General features: G+C 45.6%; 1 protein-coding gene across 1 annotated transcript; it reads left to right on the plus strand.

Moving 5' to 3' along the window:
* The first annotated feature begins 6807 nt into the window (after positions 1-6807).
* Positions 6808-7655, plus strand: LOC143602618 (uncharacterized). Its single transcript, XM_077079664.1, has 4 exons — positions 6808-7073; positions 7144-7309; positions 7397-7447; positions 7543-7655. Exons 1-4 carry the CDS (start codon positions 6838-6840, stop codon positions 7609-7611), a joined length of 522 nt encoding a protein of 173 aa, XP_076935779.1. The 5' UTR covers positions 6808-6837; the 3' UTR covers positions 7612-7655.
* Positions 7656-24953: the final 17298 nt, after the last annotated feature.

Consider the following 24953-nt stretch of genomic DNA (forward strand, 5'->3'; position numbering starts at 1 on the left):
ACATATTAAAAAATTTATTTGGGAATTTATTATTTGTCGTTTTGGACTTCCACAGACTTTGGTGAGCGATAACGGCACCAACTTTGCTGACAAGAAGCTACAAAAGTGGCTGGAAGAACTTCAAATCACCCACACCTTTACCTCAGTGGCGCACCCGTAGGGTAACGGTGAGGTGGAAAGAGCAAATAAGAGCATCGTCGACGGCATAAGGAAAAGACTCCTGGAACACAGATCCGGCTGGGTGGACGAAGTTCCACACGTCCTTTGGGCAAACAGAACGTTGAAAAAGGCAAGTACGGGAGAAACCCCGTTCAGCCTCACTTATGGCACTGAAGCCATGGTCCCGGTCGAAATTGGTCTACCCTCACCAAGGGTCTTGATTCAGCCAGGAGACAATGATGCGGAAAGACGGTTAGACCTTATGCTGACCGAAGGCGCAGAGACTTAGCCGCAGCGCGTGAAGAGAACTACAAGCGACAAATGCAAAAGTACTACAACACGCGGGTAAAACTCTGCAACTTCAATGTAGGAGACTACATATTGCGTAACAACGAGGCTTCGAACCAAGAGCGCCCAGGAAAGCTGGCCCCGGTCTGGGAAGGACCATACATTATCAAAGAAGTTTTGGGAAAGGGCGCATACCGGCTCGAAAGGCTCGATGGCACTCCCATCCCAAGAACATGGAATGGAGCTCAATTACGCAAATGTTACATGTAGATCAATTCCAAACTTGTAAAGAAAAGGCCTAGAGCCACTTCTAATGGAAATGATTCTCCTTTATCACATTGTGTTGATAGCCTTACCTTTATACTTATGAACTTCCCACACTGATATGCCGGTATTCACCGCATAAATATGGGAAGAAGTAAGCCGTTGCGTGTGGAAGGCGGCAAAACCCGCATAAACACAAAACGGAAAAAATTTCTACGGAAAAGATGAGGAAAACCTTCACGCAGGTCAGTTATATTTAAAGTTTGGTCATCCCACTAAATGAAAGTGGCGGTCCTACCCGCACAATCATGATAGAGGAAACTGAACATTAACCTATGGACAACCGCGCGTCGAAAGGTTAACTTATTCAAAACACTTAGAAAATTTCTAAGGAAAAGATGAGGAAAACCTCCACGCAGGTCAGATATAGGTAAAGTTTAGCCATCCTACTAAGTGAAAGTGACGGTCTTATCCGCACAATCACGAAAGAGGAAGCAAAACTTTAACCTATTATCTGCCACGTTGAAAGGTTAACTTATCCAAAGTACTTAAGGAATTGCTAAGTTAAACTAGAATATGCATGAGCAAAACATATAAGGTTTACAAGGCAAGGCATTAACAAAATATTTATATTCCATAAAAATTCAAGTATTACAAGAATGGCTGGGCACATACCCGCATACAAGAGTATAAATCTATACAAAAATAAAAATCTACTCTTAACGGTGGAAATGGATCTAAAGGATCAAGCTTCAGGACCACTCCCACTTGAACCCGCACCACCAGTAGAGTGTGGCGGTTCAAGGAAAGCCTTGAGAATAGCTAGCCCATCATCAGCAGCAGTAATCTCGTTCACCTTCTCCACCACCGGATGCGGGAAGGCAGCATACTGGTTCACTGCTTGGTCATAAGTAGCTTCAGTATCCACGTCATATAGAGGGAAGTTGGAAGGCGGGATGCCCTTCTCAACAAACCCTAGACCAAGCAGGAAGCCAGCCTTTTCCTCATCCTCATGAGAAGCGTTGAGGGCTGCGCTCATGGCATCGTCATAAGATGTGTTCGTAAGAACCCGATGCACAACCACAAAACAGAAGTATATCAAAAACTCTTCTAAGTGTAGGGAAAAGCGTAAAGAAATTATGAAGCTGCGCATACCTGAGACAACGCTTCTCGAAGAAGCCATTCCTTGGTGACCAGAGCCTCCTGGAGGGCAGCTTGAGCTTCATCACGGGCGCGTTCGGCTTCGTTTTTAGTAAGGTTGGCAATCAACACATCTTTAGCTGCAGCCTCTTCGACGCCCTTCAGCTTACGCTCAGTGTGGTCAAGCATGCCCCTCTAGTCCAAGATCTCTTGGAGCTTCTTGGCGTCTTCCATGGCCAAGGCATCATGAGCCTGCTGGAGCCTCTCTAGTTTGGCTTTAAGCTCCTCATTCTCGATGCGTAGAGGCTCAGCAACAGCTTCAGCCTTGGTGGCCCTCTCAGTTGCGTTCCGTGCAGTTTCCTTAGCCAACCGAAGCTGTTCGTTAACAGCTTGGGTAGCCTTGGAACGGGCCTCGAGCCGGGCATGAACTTTAACCTCGAGGGCCTTGAAGGCCTTCTCCTTTTCCGCAGCAACGGCGGCAAGCCTCTTATTCTCCTCCCGGATAGCCCGCGCCTGAGCCACTTCAAGGCTACGTGCCGTCTTTAACTTGTCGTTTTCACGACAAAGCAACTCGACGCGCGGCTGCATCCGGGCAAGGAGAATTCGAAGCTCATTAGTCAGCCTACCCTCCTGGTAGCTTGACATGGCTTCCCCCAGCGCCCCACTTGGGGCGGCGTGGCGTGCCCACTCGACACAATCCGCAGCAGTCCGGAGGGTCGTTCCCCGGCGGATACTCCACCGAGGAGCGTACACCTCGTTGGAATCACGAACTGCAACAAAACAAAAAACAGTTAAAAAAAATGATAAAAGGGATATAAGGCCAAGATAACCCCACGCACCTGTAGGGTCGACAACAGGCCGATAGCCACCAAACCCATCACCTGAACCTAAGGGATATCCATCCAAAAGGTCAAGGAGACGGGAAGGAGGCAAAGATTGGCTAGACGCCCCAACCCTGAACATACCTGAAGGACCGGCCGTAGTCGCCGGCGCCGGAGGAGGCATGGTGGAAGCCGCCGCGGTAGAAACCAACGGAGGTGAACTCACCGGAGGTGAACTCACAACCGTGGCCGTCGCTACGGAAGAACCCGCAGGAGAAACCACCGCCGGCTCAGTAAATGATTCCGTGAAGATGGCACTGACAGCCGGCGGGGATGATGTTACAGTTGGAACAGTTGCCTCAACGGGATGAGCAACTGAACCAATACTGCAAACAGGCGTTGCCGCCTGGGTCATCGCCTCGGGTAGGTTGACCAAACCTACCGTCATGGGTCCAGAGCTGCTCCTTCTCGCTCCACTCTGGAATACGGTTGCATCCACGCCTGCATGAAAACATATTTAAATATAATGGCGGAAAGATATGCAGTTAAAGTAAATGAAGTTTATACTTACGAGTCTTCTTGAGCTTGAAGGTTCGAACAGGCGGGGACGAACCCGATGGAGCCGGCCTCTTTATGCCGGTCACCGTCGTCGTCCTGGGCTGCTCGGAGGTGACAGCTGTCTCAACCTCCGGAACAGTGGTCTCACCATCACAAGGGTTCCCCGCCGCCTCCTCACTTTCGGTCTCCGAATCAGACCGGTTCCCCTGATCGGCAGTGGAGGCAACCTTCGCCTTGCCCTTCCCGCCAGCAGCATTCTTCTTCCTCGCGAAGAAAGGACCATCTGCGGATTCCTCATCAGAAGATGACAAAATTAGAGGAATTCCAGCAGAGGTTTGAGCATTGAGAGGTCGAGGGTTAAATAATCCCTTACCTGGCCGCGTGGCGCTCAGAATCTCGTGGCCCGGCGGGTAGACCTCCACAAACCGATCCGCCGTTTGCTCAAGGATGGGCAACTCGTTCTCGTCAAGAGCACGAGTACCCAACCGAGCGGGACCACCGCTCTCCCGCGGCTGCAGAAGAGACTGCAAGTTGTTTCCCTCTGAAAATAAAAAGAAATAAATGGTTAGAACAAAAACCCTAAATTAGCAGATAATATGAAGCATACCGTAAGGGATAGAGTTCAAACCGTATTCGAGGACGATGGGAATCTGTGGCGCCTCTGCCCCAGCATCCTTCCATACCCGGCTCATCCCGAGCATCACCATCCCAGACTCCGCAAAGCGGTAAACCGGAGTCTGGATCCGGGAGATCTTGGTAAACCATTCCGCCTCCTGGTAGTTGGAGGCGTGAAGGTTGGGGAGTGCTCTCCCGTTCTTGAATGTCATCGCAATAGGGACGACACGGGCAGAGATATAGAAAAACTCCCGCTTCCAAGACCGAAGACTGCGCTCGGTAGCACAGATCTTCAAACCCTTGATCCGAGTGACCAAGGTGTACCAGCCTTGGATGCACCTCCAGGAGTAGAAGGTCATCAGGCGGTCGACATGGGGCTCCACACCCAGAATGAGGCACACCCATTCAAAATGGCGGATCTTGGCGATCGCCATTGGGTGTACCTCCGTCAGGTGCACACCGTGTCTCTCCAAAACACGGTATACAAACTTCGTCAATGGGAACCTGAGATTCCCATAGACAAAGAATGCAGCATATACCCTTATCTTGCCTTTGGGGGCATCGTACACCGTCTGATGAGGCTCAGGAAACTCAGGCTCGAAAGGCTCGAGCATGAACTTCCTGACGACGTACTGATAAAGGTCGACGGGAAGAGCACACTGGCACTCGCCAGCAGTACTCTTATCGTCCTTGTCCGACGCGGACGTCGGGTTCTCGGAATACATGTCGGATTCTTCAGCAGTAACTTCAGGATCGTGAACGGAAGACATGTTTTAGATGTAAAGAAGGAACGATTTCAGGAGAATGCTCGACAAAAGTTAGAGTATTCGCCGGAAATCGCTTAGAAGAAGAAGGAAGTGAAACTGTGAGTTGAGATGCATCCTCTCCTCCCTTTATATACTCATCGCAATGAATGCGATGAGTTTAATGCGGAAGAGAGAGAGAAACGCAGGTGCAATGAAACTATGACACGTGGAAAAAGCAAGCTGGCAACAGCTGTTGACAGGACGCGCGCCGTAAACTTCGCACCCACGCGCCCGAAAACTCGCGCCCACGCGCCTGAAAAAGCGTCTGGAATGACCATATACTGTCACGTCTCCATAACTTCCTGCACGTCCTGAAACTGTCAGAAGAAACCGTCGGACGACACTAACGTCCCTTCAACAGTTTGGACTGTTCTTATCCTTTCACCAACTCTTCGAATTTCAAAACAAAAAATTCAAAAAGATTCAAAGATTCAAAAATAAGAGGGAATATACCCCCTTACCTTGGTACCCAAGAAACCGTAAGACAAGTGCGGGTACAGTGTCAAGGCGAAACCCTTCACATACCTTGCACCTGCAGGGAATTGAAGCCAAGAATACCTTGGAAGTAAAGAAACTATAAGACGAGTGCGGGTACAGTGTCAAGGCGAAACCCTTCACATACTTAGCACTTGCAGGGAATTGAAACCAAGAAGGATCTTCTGGACCGTGCTTGCGGAAAGAGAAATAGCACCTCCGCATACTGGGAACGTTGAGAACTAGCTTGTTTGAAACTTCAAGGCGGAATTGGTGGTTTAACATAACTGATCACTATGTCCGAAACTACCAAAACCTCGTGAAGAATCTATACAAGTGAAACTCAACGCTCCCGATGTGCGAAGGGGTTAAACACCTACCCGCATCACAACCAAAGATCAGGCAGAAAAGTCGGGAATTTCTGCGAGTGACATTAGGAAAACCGCGGGAAGAATCCCCACGGAAAACCTTAAAACTAAAAACCCTTTCCAAAACCCCTTGCTTAAGTCCAAAAGTTCACCTCACTTATTAACAATTCATGAGAAGAACATTGGACTGGGGGACTTGAAGAGGTAGGTCCCAGCAGAGCCCAGTTGGACCCATAAGACTCACCTTGAAAAGGGACGTCTGCGCAAGGACCAACTGGTTCCGCAGGACCAACCATGCTCAGAGATGAAGACCTTACGCGCAGTACGCCAGCTGTTCCCGCAGGAAAAGCCTCCCAATGGTGAAGTACCCCGCCTGTTCCCGCAGCTGCGGATACAAGCCATCAGAGAAGGCTACCCGCACTAATAGCAAGGCTACACGCACAAGGCACTAACTCTCAATAATTCAGTGTCACCTGAAGAATGAATGAGCAAGGCGGGAATACTCCCGCCCAAATGAGCCAGTCCGTACGCTTCTGGAAGATCTTTTGTACTATACCTGCCAAGGTATGGACAAAATAGACAAGATCTGACCAAAGCAGCCCATGAACCAATCACAGGGTGACAGCTCACCGACAACAGTAAGAGGAGGAGCACGCTCTAGTACAAAATGTCACTATCAGCCGCTGCCTACTCACCAACCCTTGTCGTGGCACGTACATAGCCTGCAGTTGGTGGAAAAGGAATAGTACACAGCCGGCGGAAAAGGAATAATACACAGCCGGCGGAAAAGGAATAGTACACAGCCGGCCATGTCACTATCAGCCGCTGCCTACCCACCAACCAACAGCATGGCACGTGCGTAGCCCACAGTTGGTAGAAAAGGAATATTATACAGCTGGCTGTACTTGCTTGGAAACCTACCTTCGGCTATAAATACTCCAACACCTTGGAACGGTATCATCATCTTATATCTTCATATATTATCTGATATATGCTCTAGCTATTTCTCTTAATATACACTTATATTCAGAGCAATCTAGTCTGATTCTCACGCCGGAGGGTGGTCACAAGGAGGTACCCCCCCTCCTTCTCAGTGATGAGCTCACGGTGTCTGTTTTGCAGGTCATCAGAAGAATAACCATCTTTGCCGGACCTAACCCTCGTGGGAAACATCTACTTAACCCTAAGATTATCCGTATTCTGCCGGGGTCACTTAGTGTTTCTTCAGTTTCATAATAGGCTAGGGTTTTATAATCTGCTATCTAATAGATTAAATTTCATATCAGAATGCTTGCTGTTTGATTTTCAGAATCACTAGAACTAGTGAAGAAAGAAATATTTGTGATGAAATCACTTCAAGGACACCCGAATGTTGTTATGCTATGTGCACATTCTATTTTTGATATGGGGAGAACAAAGGAAGCACTCCTTGTAATGGAGTATTGTGATAAGTCTCTGGTTAGTGTTCTTGAGAGCAGAGGTGTTGGTTTCTTTGAGGAAAAACATATACTTTTAATGTTTAGGGATATCTGTAATTTAGTTTTTGCTATGCATTGTCAGTCACCACCCATTGCTCACCGGTAAATCACTATATACATTGCAATATGTGCTCTTATTGATTAGTAATCAATTTAAAATTTGCAACTGTAGTGACTTAAAGGCAGAGAATCTTTTGCTTGGACCTGATGGTTTATGGAAGTTATGTGATTTTGGTAGTACTTCAACGAATCATAAACGTTTCAAGAGGCCAGACGAAATGGGCCTTGAAGAAGACAATATACGGAAGCACACAACCCCTGCCTATAGATCACCTGAGGTTCGATAAAGGACTTGTTTTCCTCATACGATAATTAATAGTCAGATCTTTTTTTTCATTGTTTCTAACATTTGTTCTTAAATTGAGATGTGGGACTTGTTTCTTAGGGAAGTTATAAGCGAGAAAGTTGATATTTGGGTAAGTTTGCCGGTCTTTATGTGTCTTGGATGACATGCTAAAACGTGTTTGGGTTGACTCACAAATATGCTGACGTGGAGTTTTTTTTAATGCAGGCGTTCGGGTGTCTTCTGTTTCGCATATGTTATTTCAAGTCTGCATTTGATGGTGATTCGAAGCTTTAAGTTTTGAACGGAAACTATCGGATTCCAGAACAACCAAAGTACAGCTCATCCATTACGGATTTAATTAGGGACATGCTGCAATCTTCACCAAACCAGACATCACGCAGGCAAGAGCTTTGCTTGATTGGACATTCATCTCCATGAATTTAGGTTAGTTATAGATTGAACACGTTCATGGAACATAACATGTCCATGATCACTGATTCTACTTTGTTTGATTTATGCAGGTGTGGTTTCGCGTTAATGGTCTGCTACCTGATGGATTACAATAGTCGTTACCAGATAGACCACCTGAAATGCTTCAAGCTGACATGACTGAAGGTAAGACACCAAATTTTATTGAATTCTAAATTTTATTGAATTCTTTTTTGATTCTGGTTTGACTTTGACCATAATGCATTGTGCACTTACTGACATGAACATTCTATTTATTTGTATAAAAATTCTGGCTTATTAGAGTAGTTCAAAGTTTAAGTCTCAATTCATAAAGAATTGCCAGATAACATTTGTTTAACCCCAAAATAGGTATATCTAGTTTAATTTGAGTATCTTCTATTGTTATTAAGGTTTTATTTTAATATCATTCAAAGTAAAGAGGGTTCATAACAGGTTCAGGCTAAACACGCCGCTTTTTAGTATTGGTCAAAGCAGGGTGTAGGTCTTTAAATGAACTAAACGTTCAGTATTCCATGACACATTCATCGGGAATTTTGTTTATGTCCGTTTTGTTCAATAAATGGACGAACTTGAAAAAAAATTTTTTGTTCATTTAGTTAAACAAACGAACATGAACACATGCCTCGTTTGCTCATTTATGTTCGTTTACATTATCTCATCTAAATTCGTTTATGTATGTTCGTTTACGTTAATTTGTTTAAGTCCGTCAGCTTACGTTTGTTAATATATTTTTTTAAAGATTTTTTTGGCCCATTATGTCTAGTTATAAAACTTTTTAGGCCCAACACATTGTTTTTCACAGTATTTTTAGCTAGTTTTAGCGCAGTTATACTTGTTAATTTATTTTTGGTTATGTTCGTGTTGTTCAGTTAAGTTAAATGAACGGACACGAGCATGCTTTGTTCTTGTTCGTTCGGTTTATTTATACTGTTAACAAACGAGCATATTCAATTTTTTAACGAACAAACACAAACAAGGAAATGCTACATGGTGCTTTCGCTTATGTTGGAATTGAAGGATCTCAATCCCCGTTTCTCTCGAAATAGTACATGTTGCAGAACCAGCACACTCGGGCTTTTGTTAGGTGGCTTAAGAAAGAGGTGCATTAATATATAAGTTTGTTAGAAATACATTGATATTTTGTAACGTTTTCTTTTTTTATTTTTCTTCTTAGGTTGGGGGAGGCAAAGAGGAATGCACGGAGGCGGATTTTGATGAAGTTCGAGAAGAATGGTCGAGTTATGCGATACAATTTGTTTTCCAGTAGTGATATATATTGTATTGATTATTAAACAATATTTTTGTAACTTGGGAATATTTGTAATATTTTGACTTATGATGTTTAATTAAGTAATGAAACGAGTAGTTTTTCTCTATAATTGTGTCATTAATATATAGATTAGTAATTATGCAAATAAAAAAAATATATTTTTAAAAAAAGCTGTACAATGACACACATAAGTGTTGGTCATGTGTGGGTGTCATAAATGCATGTCATAAAAGCGTGTCACAAATGCATGTCATTAATGCGTGTCATTAAACATGACGAGTTCAGTTTATGACATGGGCTTCCACTACACGCATTTGTGTGTCATGAGTACCCTTTTATGACACGCTTTGCGTGTCATTAAAGGTGTGTTTTTGTAGTAGTGATGGTTATTGTCATTAAGCTTTTGCTCAACTAGGATTGAAGGGTAAATGTATATTTAGATTGGAGGGTCTTAAGTTTGAATCCGAACCCAACCGAGTTTTATTGTAGTGGGTCTTCGGACAACGGGTTTTTTTCAAAACAGAAGATGATAGGTCTGGGCTATACAATATTGTGATCGCGAGCATATGAGATCGCCTTTTATCATTGGGTTACCTTGAATAACTAGACTCCATTAATTAGTTGTTAAAAAAACGTGGTTATTACTTATTAATATTCATTCTTTGGGAAAGTTTTAACAATTTGCTTGTGGGCTTATTTAGTGTATATTGTTGCTAAGTTGGGCTTAAAATCATATTGTTATATCATATTGTAATATATGTATTTATGGGCAACAGTATTATAAAGAATTTCATCCATGCACTTTGTTACACTCTCTAATTTATAGAGTATGTTGTCCCATTCTGGCTCTAATTTATAGAATATGTTGTCCCATTCTGGCTATACTATTTGTCTTAATCGGGTGCACGTTGGCTTCAGTGTTTGGTTTGGGGTTCTCCTGGGAAACCATACCGTCGGCTGCCACTTGACAGTCGTTGTGCCGCCACAAGAGCAGAACTCTCTAGCGTAACACACGATGGGACGAAAACTCGGGTGAGCTCAAGATCCGAACTGACAACCTCGCAAAGCCTGGCTCAAACCCTTCATTGTTAATATCCACCAAAGTGACGCACGTAGGGATCGAACTTGGGTCTTCATTAGAGAAACCAATCATTCATATCACTAGGCCACAAGTAAAGGATATTCCTCGTAATAACTAACTTTAGTTTTTAAAAGCATCCATGTGTATCGACTTAATTATCTTATTTGCTTCGAGTAAATCCAATTTTTTGTTTACTTTCGTTTTCTTCTAGTAGGTGTCGGTCATGAAACTATGAAAGCAATGAGAATAGAAGTTGTACACATGAGTATTAGAGACTCTCAATTTGCTAATGTTGCTTAAATTTCTAAATCCGTCGATAAATATCTATTTGCGATTTGTTAATATTCACACCAATGTTGTACAAACTATAATTTATGCCATTTCATCTATGTTTAAAAAAATGCAATTATATGTAAATTTTTCATCACTTCGCACAAAGAAACATTTCGTGTAAAATAAATCCAATATATTGTATCATTCTAAAAAAAATATTGATGTAAATATATGTTGAAACGGCCATTAAAAGTCAGTCCAGATCAAAGTATGCATTCCAATTGAGGAGACCAATTACCAAAATCGTGCAATGACAAGAAAGAATATGTGTCGTGGGTAAGGGCTTCTCGAGAACAAACTCAAATGTAAGAATATGTGTCGTTGAAAGTTAGGAGACGAATAAGGGACTTAACGAAATTAAACGGGGGGTCGATGGGGAAATGCTAGTGGTTGGTGCATTAGATGCTCATTACTACGACCAAGTAACCAAGTTTTCAAACTTATTCATGTTTGGATTTTTTTGACATACATAGTTTAAAGTGGACGTTGGTGCTCGAAATGCTTTAACAAAGTAGTGGCTCAAACAGGAGGACGTCCAAAATACCTAACAACACGACTAGCGGTTCAGATGCAAATTCCGACAAAGCACTGAAAGAACAACACACCCAATCGAAAGGGATAAGGCAAAAGAAAAACAACTAAAGAATACTCATCTCAAGAAGAAAAATTGGAGTGGTGTCAAAAAAAATTGAAGACAGGTTCTTAGCAAACTCGGGTTGTAGTTTTCTTTTATTTAAGTTTGTTTAATTAATATTTTTTTTAACTTAAAACCTTTTTAGTTGAGTTTAAAATAATAATATTTGAGTTTAATTAATATTATATAATGTTCCAAATAATATTTGAGTTTAAGTTTTTAAAAATAAAAGTAATAACTATTTATTAAAAGAAAAATATGACGTGGCATTTGTCATATTAAGTGAAAGGTGAAATCACGCCTCACCCTTTTGAATTTGTACGAAAACAATATGAAAATGAGATGACGTCAACGTGATAGGTTTCGCGCCTCATGAGTCATGAATTATTCCAGCACACCCCCTTAGTCTTATATCTGGTCTGGACATGAATGCTAAATCGTTTGGATGGAACATCCCTCGTTAATAAATTGATAACGCAACCTTTTTTATGTGTGTGTTTTTTTACATATTATAAAGTTGCCATTAATGATAAATGTATGTGTAGGGTCTCATTGCACATGCATTTGCCCATCTTACATTTTTTATTGTTTGCATTTTTAAAACAAAGTCGTGGATGATTTGGCAAGTGGCGGAATAATCAGAGTCTTGCCAAGATCATATGAAAAGATTCACATGCAAAAACAACAATAAAAATTAATTTATTCTTTTCTCATCGAGTTAACCTTCTAAAAACACAACTTAACTTAGAAAATAAGAAGAGAAAAGTACATAGAAATTAACGTTCGTACATGATAAATAAGCAGAGGGTTCTTTTACGCGATGCGACGAGAAGCACAAATTGATGATTGATTTATATTATTGTATATGTATATGACGGGAAAAAGACATTTGTCAGTTAAGTAAAACTTAGTTAAAACGTAATCATTTTTAAATTGTTACATAACAATAGTGTTGAAGAGGTAGGTCCCAGCAGAGCCCAGTTGGACCCGCAAGACTCACCTTGAACAGGGACGTCTGCGCAATGACCAACTGCTCCAGCAGGACACACCATGCTCAAAGAACCTTACGCGCAGTACGCCAGGTGTACCCGCAGGGAAAGCCTCCCAATGGTGAAGTACCCCGCCTGTTCCCGCAGCTGCGGATACAATCCATCAGGGAAGGCTACCCGCACTAACAGCAAGGCTACACGCACAAGGCATTCGTTCAGTAGTCACATGAAGGAATGAGCAAGGCGGGAATACTCCCGCCTAAATGAGCCAGTCCGTATGCTTCTGGAAGGTCTTTCGTACTATACCTACTAAGGTATGGGCGGAACAGACAATTTGACCAGAGCAGCCCATGAACTAATCACAGGGTGACAGCTCACCGACAACAATACGAGGAGGAGCACCCTCTAGTACTGTTTGTCACTATTAGCCGCTGCCTACTCACCAACCCTTACAATGGGACGTGCGCAGCCTACAGTTGGTGGAACAGTGCGTAGGCGGCAGTAAAGGAACAGTATACAGCCGACCTTATTACTGTTGGCCGTAACCTATCCACCAACCAGCATGGCCTGTGCGTAGTCCACTGTTGGTAGAACAGGAATACTATTCAGCCGGCTGTACCTGCTTGGAAACCTACCTTCGGCTATAAATACTCCAACACCTTGGAATGGTAAGGACATCATCTGATATCTCAATCTTATCTAGCAATCTCTTAATATACACTTATATTCAGAGCAATCTAGTCTGATTCTCACGCCGGAGGGTGGTCACAAGGAGGAACCCCCCCCCTTCTCAGTGACGAGCTTACGGTGTCTGTTTTGCAGGTCCATTGAAGAACAACTCTCTGCTAGACCTCATCCTCGTGGGAAACATTACTTAAACCCCAGATTATCTATAATCTGTCCAGGGTTCACTTAGTGTTTCTTCATTGGCGCCATCCGTGCATAAAAGCTAGAACTAATTTAGTTTTTTCAAAATTTCTGAAGAAATGGTTAACGTTACTCCGGTCCCAAGGCCAGTAACCGACCAAGAAACCCCGGTAACCACAACCCCAGCAACTGGGGGGAACACCGGCGGTTATACAAATCTTACGAACACTACCCCGACTACCCAAGCCGGGGCAAGTGCAGTAAATATTCCACTGGGGTTCACTGATGCCTAGTTGGAAAAATGAACGAGGGTCCCTCGCCAAACACTAGATCAAGTGAAGGCGTGGGCCGAAGCACGTCAAAGAGAGTTCCAAGCTGAATTGGATGAACGCTTGCGTTCAGTTCAACAGGCTGACGAATTCGGCATTACTCGCCAACACCTCAATATGAACAGTGAGTGCGAGTACTCAGACGACGAGAGGGAAGAATCCGATACCGACGCAAACCCTCGCCATAAGGCAAAAGGGAAGCGTAAGGAAACGGACTTCCAACCAAAAAGGAATTTTGGGGAAGCTTTTAAACCAACAAATGCGGAGAGAAACCCGCGTGACTTCTCCAAAACCTTTAGACCAACTGCTACAAATGCAGGAAAGTCAAAATTCGCAAGGGACATTGCGGAAGCAATCGCCCCGAGAAGTGCCAAACAAATGTCCAACATTGGCACTTATGATGGTCTATCCGACCCAGACGACCATTTGAACAGGTTCATTGCGGGGGCTACCGTCAGCAACTGGACGGAACCCAAGTGGTGTTACATGTTCCAGATGACTCTGGTCGGAGCGGCTAGGGCATGGTTCGATCGCTTACCGGTCCACCACATATATGACTGGGCGGACTTTCAGAACAAGTTCAGCCAGCACTTCAGTCAACAGAGGAAATACACTGAAGAACAGTGGACGATCCTCAACTGCGTTAGAGAGGAGGATGAATCTTTATTAGACTTCATCACCCGCTTCAACTCCAAAAAACTAAGTCTCGGCAACGTAAGTGAAGATCTTGTTCGCGCCGCTTTTATCCAAGGCGCCGAATACCCGGAGCTTATCCGCACATTGACGGGTAAGGATGGCATGCCATCAACATGGGATGCCATCATGACGGCGGCCAAGCGCTTTGCCGAGACAGAGAAGCAACTGGGAAGGGATCTTCCTCAGAGTACACACCTCTACACGCAGAGGACAAGAGAGAACAATGTCCGGATCGCCCGGCAGAACAAAAAGAGGAAGCTAGGTATCTGGCAGTCAAGGGTAAACTTTGACACCTCATCCAGCTCTCACCCTCTTGTTGGCGGAAGAAACCACACAAACCCTTCAAGCCAAAAACACCGGTGGACGCCACTTACCAAAAGCGTCACGGAGATATTTGCCACTGAAAAGCTACCGTGGCCAAAAGCTCCAGTGATCCGGCACCGACCTAATGCTGATCAGAGCAAATCCTGTGACTTCCACGGGACAAAAGGTCATGGTACGGAAGAATGTACATCCTTGAAGGATATTGTTGAAGCATTCGTCAAGGATGGAAGACTGGCACACCTGGTGGCATCAATCAAGAAGGGAGGACGGAAAGACAACCGGTACCGAGGCAACGGACGAAAGCTCGTTGACATCAGCATCAACATGGTTCATGGTAACATCAGAGGAAGACAAAGGCGAACACCAGAACCATGTGCGTGGAAGGAAGCTGAGGTGCGCTTCCCGCGAGTGCCAGGAGGACCCAGCAAAGAAGGCCCTATCGTCATCAAAAGCCAGCTGGGGCACTACATCACTTCTCGCACTCTTGCTGACAACGGCGCCTCGTCAACGGTGATGTACAGGCAGTTCTTCGACAAGCTAGATGACGAAGACAAGGAACGCCTGGAAACGATCTGCGCCTCGATGGAAGGGTTTGACGGCAGCACAAACACCCCACTAGGTATCCTATCTTTCCCCGTCACTCTTACAGATGGGAAACACTCCCGCACAGAAGATGTGGACTTTGTCGTGATGAGAAAGCCACACCACACATACGACATTCTCTTCAGGAGAGACGGGATGGCAAGATTCAACGCCGTGGTATCCTCAGTCCACGGCATGATGGGATGGCCAACAGCTGAGGGTGTAGCGATGATCACCGGCATTCCCCAGGTATGCATCGCATCTGTCTCATCTAAACCCAAACCAAAGATGGCTAAACCAACCATCACCGAACCAGAAAGATGGGCCTTCAACGGCAAGTACCCGGACCAGGCCGTCTCTATTGGCCCAACAATTGTTGATCCCACACGCACCTTACTTAAGCGCTTATTACAAAGGAACGCCGACATCTTCGCGTGGACACCAGCTGACATGACTGGTGTACCCCGGAGTAAGGCAGAGCATAAGCTCAAATGCGATCCGGCTGTCACGCCGATCGTACAAAAGCGCAGAGTAATGGGGCCAGAACAAACTAACGCGTGTAGAACCCAAGTCAAGGAACTCCTTGATGCAGGCATCTTACGCGTTAGTAGATATCAAACTTGGGTTGCAAATCCCGTTATGGTACCGAAGAATGACAAACAATGGCGCATGTGCATAGATTTCAAGGATTTGAACAAAGCATGCCCCAAAGATTGTTATCCGTTACCTGAAATTGATCTTAAGGTGGATTCGTTGGCACCATTCCGCCTTAAATGCTTCCTGGACGCGTATAAGGGGTACCATTAAATCCACATGGCCGTTGATGATCAGGACAAAACCGCTTTTCGGACGCCCGATGGCACATTTTGTTATCAAATGATGCCATTTGGACTTAAGAATGCCGGGTCCACATACCAACGCCTGATGGACAAAGAGTTTCATTCCCAAATTGGGAGGAACTTGGAAGTCTACATGGATGACTTGGTCATCAAAAGCCCTGACCCAGAAGCGATGTTGAATGACATCGAAGAAACTTTCAACACGCTCAGGAAAATAAACATGAAGCTCAACCCGAGCAAGTGTGCCTTCGGAATGGAAGAAGGGAAGTTCTTGGGGGTCATCGTCACTAAAGATGGCTTCAGAGCGAACCCTGAAAAGGTCGAAGCCATTATCAAAATGGAATCACCTACTACCATCAAACAGGCTCAGACACTGAATGGACGACTAGTGGCACTTAATCGCTTTTTGGCAAACCACGCGGATAAGTCGTTTCCATTCGTGTCAACATTGAGAAACTGTTTAAAGAAAACGCACTTCCGCTGGACACCAGAAGCGGAAGCAGCTTTTCAGGAGATTTGGTCACGCTTGATCGAACTCCCAAAGCTGACAGCACCAAAAGCGGGAGAGGAATTAATCCTATACATTTCCGCAACTGATAGAGCAACCGGGGCAGTCCTGCTAGTAGAACAAAAAGGCATCCAGATGCCAATCTACTATGTTAGCCGTGTCCTAACAGACGTAGAAACCCGGTACTCTACCCTAGAAAAATTAGTCTTAGCACTAATACACGCTTCACGCAGGCTAAGACGATATTTCCAAGGTCACCCAATCACCATTCTCTCAAACTTCAAACTTGCAAACGTTCTAGGCAAACCCGAGTTATCGGGACGCCTAGCCAAATAGGCAATTGAGTTGGGGGAATACGCGATAAAGTATAAGCCAAGACCAGCCATAAAAGGCCAGGTTCTGGCCGACTTTATTGCAGAAGTGCCTGCATCGCGGGAAAAAGAGTGCCAAGAAGAGGCTCAACCCTCTCCAGCATAAGACATCAATGATGTCTGGCTACTCTACACTGATGGAGCAGCCAGTAACGAGGGTTCAGGCGCAGGGCTAAAGCTAACCAACCCGGCAGGCCAAGAATACACTTACGCTATTCGACTGGATTTTCCAAGTACGAATAACGAAGCCGAGTATGAAGCATTCCTGGCTGGGCTGAGAATTGCGCGTAAGATGGGAGTGAAAAACTTGGAAGCCCACGTGGATTCCATGTTAGTAGCCAATCAAATCAACGGGACGTACACGGCCGTGAACGACACAATGGCCCTGTACCTCGCACAAGCAAAATCCCTTATGCGCGATTTCAATGACTGCAAAGTCATACACGTCAAGCGAAGTGAAAACAAATCTGCGGATGCGTTAAGCAAGCTTGCATCATTAGCCTTCACCCACTTAGGAAAGGATATCCGCATTGAACTCCTCGAGACACCATCGGTCCCGCACAAGGAAATTTGTGTCATCCAAACCGGCACGGAAACGTGGATGACACCAATAATAAAATACCTTGCGGCAGGTACACTACCGGAGTCCAAAACACAGGCAAGAAAACTACGCTGTAAAGCACTGAATTATCAACTGATCGATGACATCCTTTACAGACGTAACTTTCTTGGCCCACTCTTAAGATGCGTGGACAACCAAGATGCTGACTACCTCCTAAGGGAAGTACACGAAGGCATCTGTGGAGTACACGCAGGTCCCCGCGCTGTTGTAGCCAAGCTAAACAACGCGGGATACTTTTGGCCGGGGATGCATACGGATGCACTGGCATACATCAGAAAATGCAGGTCTTGCCAGCTTTACGCACCCAACACGCACCGCCCGAAGAATGAACTTGTTCCAGTCACTTCTTCATGGCCATTTCAGAAGTGGGCCATCGATGTGACAGGCCCATTTCCTACAGCAGCAGGAAATGTTCAGTTCCTAGTGGTAGCCATCGACTACTTCACCAAGTGGATAGAAGCAAAACCTTTAGCCCAAACAACCGCGAAACATATCAAAAAATTTATTTGGGAATTTATTATTTGTCGTTTTGGACTTCCACAGAATTTGGTGAGCGATAACGGCACCAACTTTGCTGACAAGAAGCTACAACAGTGGCTGAAAGAACTTCAAATCACCCACACCTTTACCTCAGTGGCACACCCGCAAGGTAATGGTGAGGTGGAAAGAGCAAATAAGAGCATCGTCGAAGGCATAAAGAAAAGACTCTTGGAACACAGATCCGGCTGGGTGGACGAGCTTCCGCACGTCCTTTGGGCAAACAGAACGCTGAAGAAGGCCAGTACGGGAGAAACCCCGTTCAGTCTCACTTATGGCACTGAAGCCATGGTCCCGGTCGAAATTGGTTTACCCTCACCAAGGGTCTTGATTCAGCCAGAAGACAATGATGCGGAAAGACGGTTGGACCTTATGCTAACCGAGGAACGCAGAGACTTAGCCGCAGTGCGTGAAGAGAACTACAAGCGACAAATGCAAAAGTACTACAACACGCGGGTAAAACTCTGCAACTTCAATATAGGAGACTACATACTGCGTAACAACGAGGCTTCGAATCAAGAACGCCCAGGAAAGCTGGCCCCGGTCTGGGAAGGGCCATACATTATCAAAGAAGTCCTGGGAAAGGGCGCATACCGGCTCGAAAGGCTCGATGGCACTCCCATCCCAAGAACATGGAATGGAGCTCAATTACGCAAATGTTATATGTAGATCAATTCCAAACTTGTAAAGAAAAGGCCTAGAGCCACTTCTAATGGAAATGATTTCTCCTTTCACAATGTGTTGATAGCCTTATACTTATGCACTTCCCACACTGGTGCCGGTATTCACCGCACAAATGGGGGAAGAAGTAAGTCGTTACGTGTGGAAGGCGGCAAAACCAGCATAAACACAACGCTAAAAATAAGGAAAACCTACACGCAGGTCAGATGTAAGTAAAGTTTAGCCATCCTTGTAAGTGCAAGTGACGGTCTTACCCGCACAATCACGTACAAGGAAGCAAAACTTCAACCTATCATCTACCACGTTCAAAGGTTAACTTATTCTGAACACTTAGAAAATTTCAAAAAAAGGATGAGGAAAACCTACAAGCAGGTTAGATATGGGTAAAGTTTAGCCATCCTACTAAGTGCAAGTGACGGTCCTACCCGCACAATCACGAAAGAGGAAGCAAAACTTCACACCTATTATCTACCACGTTCAAAGGTTAACTTATCCTCAGAAAAGATGAGGAAAACTTCCACGCAGGTCAGATATAAGTAAAGTTAAGCCATCCTACTAAGTGTAAGTGACGGTCATACCCGCACAATCATGAAAGAGGAAGCGAAACAAACTTATAATTTACCACGTTAAAAAGTTAACTTATCTAAGTACTAAAGAAATTGCTAAGTTAAAACATGCGTAAAATAAACAAGGCAAAGAACAAACACAATCTTTATTTCATCAAAATTCAAATATTACAAAGAGCTATACAAAAGCAAAAATCTACGCTAGTGGTGGAAAGGGATCTTCAGAATCAAGCTTCAGGACCACTTCCACTTGGACCCGCTCCATCAGTAGAGCGTGGTGGTTCAAGGAAAGCTCTAAGGATAGCAAGCCCATCATCATCAGCAGCGACTTCGTTCACCTTCTCCACCACCAGATGCGGGAAGGCGGCATACTGGTTCACTGCTTGGTCATAAGCAGCTTCAGTATCCACATTATACAAAGGGAAGTTGGAAGGCGGGACGCCTTTCTCAACGAACCCTAGACCAAGCAGGAAGCCGGCCCGTTCCCCATCCTCGTGAGAAGCGTTGAGGGCTGCGCTCATAGCATCGTCGTAAGATGTCTCTGAGAAGATCCGATGCACAACCTACAAGAATATATACAAGTATCAGAACCCTTTCTATTTATAAAGAAAAGCGTAAAGACATGAAAGCCTACCTGAGACAACGCTTCTCGAAGAAGCCATTCCTTGGCAACCAGAGCTTCTTGGAGGGCAGCTTGAGCTTCGTTACGGGCGCGTTCGGCTTCACTCTTGTTAAGGTTGGCAAGCAACACTTCTTTAGCCGCAGCCTCTTCGACGCCCTTTAGCTTCCGCTCAGTATGGTCAAGCACCCCCCTCTGGTCCAAGATCTCCTGGAGCTTTTTGGCGTCTTCCATCGCCAAGGCATCATGAGCCTGCTGGAGAGCCTCTAATTTGGCTTTAAGTTCTTCATTCTCCACGCGTAGAGGCTCAGCAACGGCTTCAGCCTTGGTGGCCCTCTCGGTTGCGTTCCTCGCAGTTTCCTTAGCCAGCCGAAGCTGTTCATTAACAGCTTGGGCAGCCTTGGAACGGGCCTCGAGTCGAGCCTGAACTTCAACCTCGAGGGCCTTGAAGGCCTTCTCCTTCTCCGCAGCCACTGCGGCAAGTTTTTGGTTCTCCTCCCGGACAGCCCGCGCCTGAGCTACTTCCTTGAGGCGAGCTGCTTTTAACTTGTCGTTTTCACGACAAAGCAGCTCGACGCGCGGCTGCATCCGGGCCAGAAGAACCCGAAGCTCATTGGTTAGCCTACCCTCCTGGTAGCTAGCCATGGCTTCCCCCAACGCACCACTGGGAGCAGCGTGACGAGCCCATTCCACGCAGTCCACAGGGGTGCGAAGGGTTGTTCCTCGGCGAATGTTCCATCGTGGAACATACACTTCATTGGAATCCGACACTGCAAAAAACACAAAGCAGTTAGGAAAAGATGATAAAATATATATACATAAAATGGGCCAGAAGAACCCTACGCACCTGTAGGGTCAATAACAGGCCGATAGCCGCCGAACCCATCACCTGAACCCAAAGGAAATCCATCCAAGAGGTCAGGCAGATGGGAAGGTAGCAAAGATTGGCGGGAAGCCCCATGCGTACCTGATGGACCGGCCGTCGTTGCCGATGGCGGGGGCATGGTAGCAGCCGCCGTTGTCGCCGCCGCGGTCGCTGCCGCGGAATCCCCAGCAATAGTAACCGCCGGCTCGGTGAAGAATGCTGTAAAAATCGCACTCATAGCCGGCAGTGACGTCATCTCGGCTGGAACAGTCGGCTCAAAGGAGTGAGCAACTGAACCAGCGGAAGCAGGCGCAGGCGCCTGGGTCGACGCCTCAGGTAGGCTGACCAAGCCTACCGTCATTGGCGGAGAGGTACTACTCGGCGCCTCACCCTGGAATGCGTCAACATCCACGCCTGCGTAAAGAAGAAAAGTGTTAAAAGATATTAACCTATGAAGATAAAAGCTAAAGGAAAGTTGTACTTACGGGTTTTCTTGAGCCTAAAGGTACGGAGAGGCGGAGACGGACCCGATGGAGCCGGCCTCTTTGCGCCGGTCACCGTCGTCTTCTTTGGCTCTCCGGAGGTGACAGTCGCAACCTCCGGAGCTGTGGTCTTATCACCACCGGGATTCCCCGCCACCTCTTCGCTCTAGGTCTCCGAATCAGACCGAGGCGCTGGATCGGCAGTGGAAGCCTTCTCCTTCCCCTTCCCGCCGGCAGCCTTCTTCTTCCGCACCAACGGAGGACCATCTGCGGATTCCTCATCAGAACATACGATTAGAGGAATTCCAGCAGAGGTTTCAACATTGAGGGGTCGAGGGTCGAAGAGCGCCTTACCTGGCCGACGGGCGCTAAGGATCTCATGGCCTAGCGGATAGACCTCCACGAACCGATCCGCCGTTTGTTCTAGGATGGGCAACTCGTTCTCATCGAGAGCGTGAGTACCCATCCGTGCAGGACCGTCAGCCTCCCGCGGGTTCAGGAGCGACTGCAAGTCGTTCCCCTCTGAAATAAACAGGAAAGAAGTTAGAAGAAATTCAAAATCAACAAAAGGGAAAAAGGCATACCGTAAGGAACAGAGTTCGAACCGTATTCGAGGACGATCGGAATCTTGCGCGCATCAGCCTCCTTCCACACCCGGCTCATCCCCAGCATCACCATCCCGGACTCCGCAAACCGGTAAACCGGAGATTGGACCCGAGATATCTTCGCAAACCATTCCGCCTCCTGGTAGCTGGAGGCGTGAAAGCTGGGAAGTGCTTGCCCGTTCTTGAATTTCATGGCAATGGGGATGGCGCGAGCGGATATGAAAAAGAACTCTCTCTTCCACGCGCGAAGACTGCGCTCGGTCGCGCAGATCTTTAAACCCTTAATCCGGGTTTTCAACGTGTACCACCCCTGGATGCACCTCCAAGTATAGAAGGTCATCAGGCGGTCAACATAGGGCTCAACGCCCAAAATCCGGCACACCCACTCGAAGTGGCGAATCTTGGCGATCGCCATGGGGTGCAGCTCGGTCAAGTGAACACCGTGCCTCTCAAGGACACGGTAAACAAACTTTGTCAATGGGAACCTAAGATTCCCATAGACAAAGAATGCAGCATAAACCCCGATCTTGCCTCTGGGGGCATCGTACACAGTATGATGGGGTTCAGGAAACTCAGGCTCGAGAGACTCGAGCATGAACTTCCTGACGACATACCGGTACAGATCGCCAGGCAGAGCACACTGGCACTCGCCAGCAGTACTCTTGTCATCGGCTGTGGATTCAACTTCACGAGACGACATCTTGTGAAAGAAGAAAACGATTTCGGGAGAATGCTTGCCTGAAAAGGGGAGTATTCGCCGGAAATCGCTTAAAAGATGATGAGAAGAGTGAAAGTGTGGATTACAAAGAACCCTCTCCCCCTTTATATACTAATCGCAATTAATGCGATGAATTTAATGCGGAGAAGAGAGAAATCGAAGGTGCAATGAAACTATGACACGTGGCAAAAAGCAAGCTGGCAACAGCTGTTGATAGGACGCATACCATTAATTTCGCGGCCACGCGCCCGAAAAATCGCGCCCACGCGCCTGAAAAAGCGTCTGGAATGACCATGTACTGTCACGTCACCATAACTTCCTGCACGTCCTGACACAGTCAGAAGAAACCGTCGCACGACGTTTCAGAGGTTTGGACTGTTCTTTTCCTTTCACCAACTCTTCGAATTTCAAAATTCAAAATTCAAAAAGATTCAAAAGTAAGCGGGAAAATACCCCTTACCTTGGCAACCAAGTAACCGTAAGACGGATGCGGGTACAGTGTTAAGGCAAAACCCTTCACATACTTAGCACCCGCAGGGAATTGACGCCAGGAATACCTTGGAAGTAAAGTAACCGTAAGACGAGTGCGGGTACAGTGTCAAGGCAAAACCCTTCACGTACTTAGCACTCTGCAGGGAATTCAAACTAAGAAGGATCTTCTGGGCCATGTTTGCGGAAACGGGAATAACATCCCCGTACGACGGGAACGTCAAGAACTATATTGTTTGAAACTCCAAGATGGAATTGGTGGTCTTAGCATAATTGATCACTATGTTAAAAACTACCAAGACCCCATGGAGAATCCACACAAGTGGGACTCAACGCTCCTGACGTGCGAGGAGGTTACAAACCTACCCGCTTCACACCCAAAGATCAAGCAGAAAAGTCGGGAATTTCTGCGTGACATCAGGAAAACCGCGCTATGAATCACCACGGAAAACCGAAAAACTAAACCCCTTTTCAAACCCCTTGCTAAGTCCAAAAGTTCACCTCACTTATTAATAATTCATGAGAAGAACATTGGACTGGGGAGACTTGAAGAGGTAGATCCCAGCAGAGCCCAGTTGGACCCGCAAGACTCACCTTGAACAGGGACGTCTGCGTAATGACCAACTGCTCCAGCAGGACACACCATGCTCAAAGAACCTTACGCGCAGTACGCCAGCTGTACCCGCAGGGAAAGCCTCCCAATGGTGAAGTACCCCGCCTGTTCCCGCAGCTGCGGATACAAGCCATCAGGGAAGGCTACCCGCACTAACAGCAAGGCTACACGCACAAGGCATTCGTTCAGTAGTCACATGAAGGAATGAGCAAGGCGGGAATACTCCCGCCTAAATGAGCCAGTCCGTATGCTTCTGGAAGGTCTTTCGTACTATACCTACTAAGGTATGGGCGGAACAGACAATTTGACCAGAGCAGCCCATGAACTAATCACAGGGTGACAGCTCACCGACAACAATACGAGGAGGAGCACCCTCTAGTACTGTTTGTCACTATTAGCCGCTGCCTACTCACCAACCCTTACAATGGGACGTGCGCAGCCTACAGTTGGTGGAACAGTGCGTAGCCGACAGTAAAGGAACAGTATACAGCCGACCTTATTACTGTTGGCCGTAACCTATCCACCAACCAGCATGGCCTGTGCGTAGTCCACTGTTGGTAGAACAGGAATACTATTCAGCCGGCTGTACCTGCTTGGAAACCTACCTTCGGCTATAAATACTCCAACACCTTGGAATGGTAAGGACATCATCTGATATCTCAATCTTATCTAGCAATCTCTTAATATACACTTATATTCAGAGCAATCTAGTCTGATTCTCACGCCGGAGGGTGGTCACAAGGAGGAACCCCCCCCCCCCTTCTCAGTGACGAGCTTACGGTGTCTGTTTTGCAGGTCCATTGAAGAACAACTATCTGCTAGACCTCATCCTCGTGGGAAACATTACTTAAACCCCAGATTATCTATAATCTGTTCAGGGTTCACTTAGTGTTTCTTCAAGTATACTCATATAGAAGTTATAGAAACACTCGATATTATGGTGTAGGTTTTTATTTATTATATTTTTTAGATGACATACAAAATAATTATTGGCAATTAAAACAGATCGGGGAACTTGCATGTACAAGAGTCACATGTGTTAGAAAAATTTAGCTTTTAAAGAATTGTAGCGTATATTTTAGAAGTTTTAATTAATGTCGTGATTTTATCGCATATATAACACTAATTTGTTTTTTTTATCATGGGGTGCGAAGACCCCATGTACCTGCCATAACGCGCGGTTTTGATTTTATTTCTTTCAATCTGATTCCTTTTTGTTATATACTCTTTTTTATTTATTTTTAAATAACTCACACATTAAGCTAACCAATTAACCAAACACGTTATATTTTGGATTATATCTTTGGTTTCCATCGCAGCTCACAGGTTTGGGTTTTTTTTTCTTTTTAGTTTTTTTAATTAACTTACATGTTAAGCTAACCAATCAACTGAACACGTTATATTTTGAAAAAATTGTAATTAAATAATCTCAACTATAAACTATTGATAAATTACGTTCCAACTAATGAGTTGTCTGCTGACGATCTCATCTTTTAACATATATGTTCCCAAAGAGCCACGACTAACGTAAGCGTAACTTCGTTA

Source organism: Bidens hawaiensis, unplaced genomic scaffold (genome assembly GCF_021521415.1).
Source record: "Bidens hawaiensis isolate Kalapana, Puna unplaced genomic scaffold, B.hawaiensis_p1.1 tig00059219_1, whole genome shotgun sequence".
Lineage (NCBI taxonomy): Eukaryota > Viridiplantae > Streptophyta > Magnoliopsida > Asterales > Asteraceae > Bidens > Bidens hawaiensis.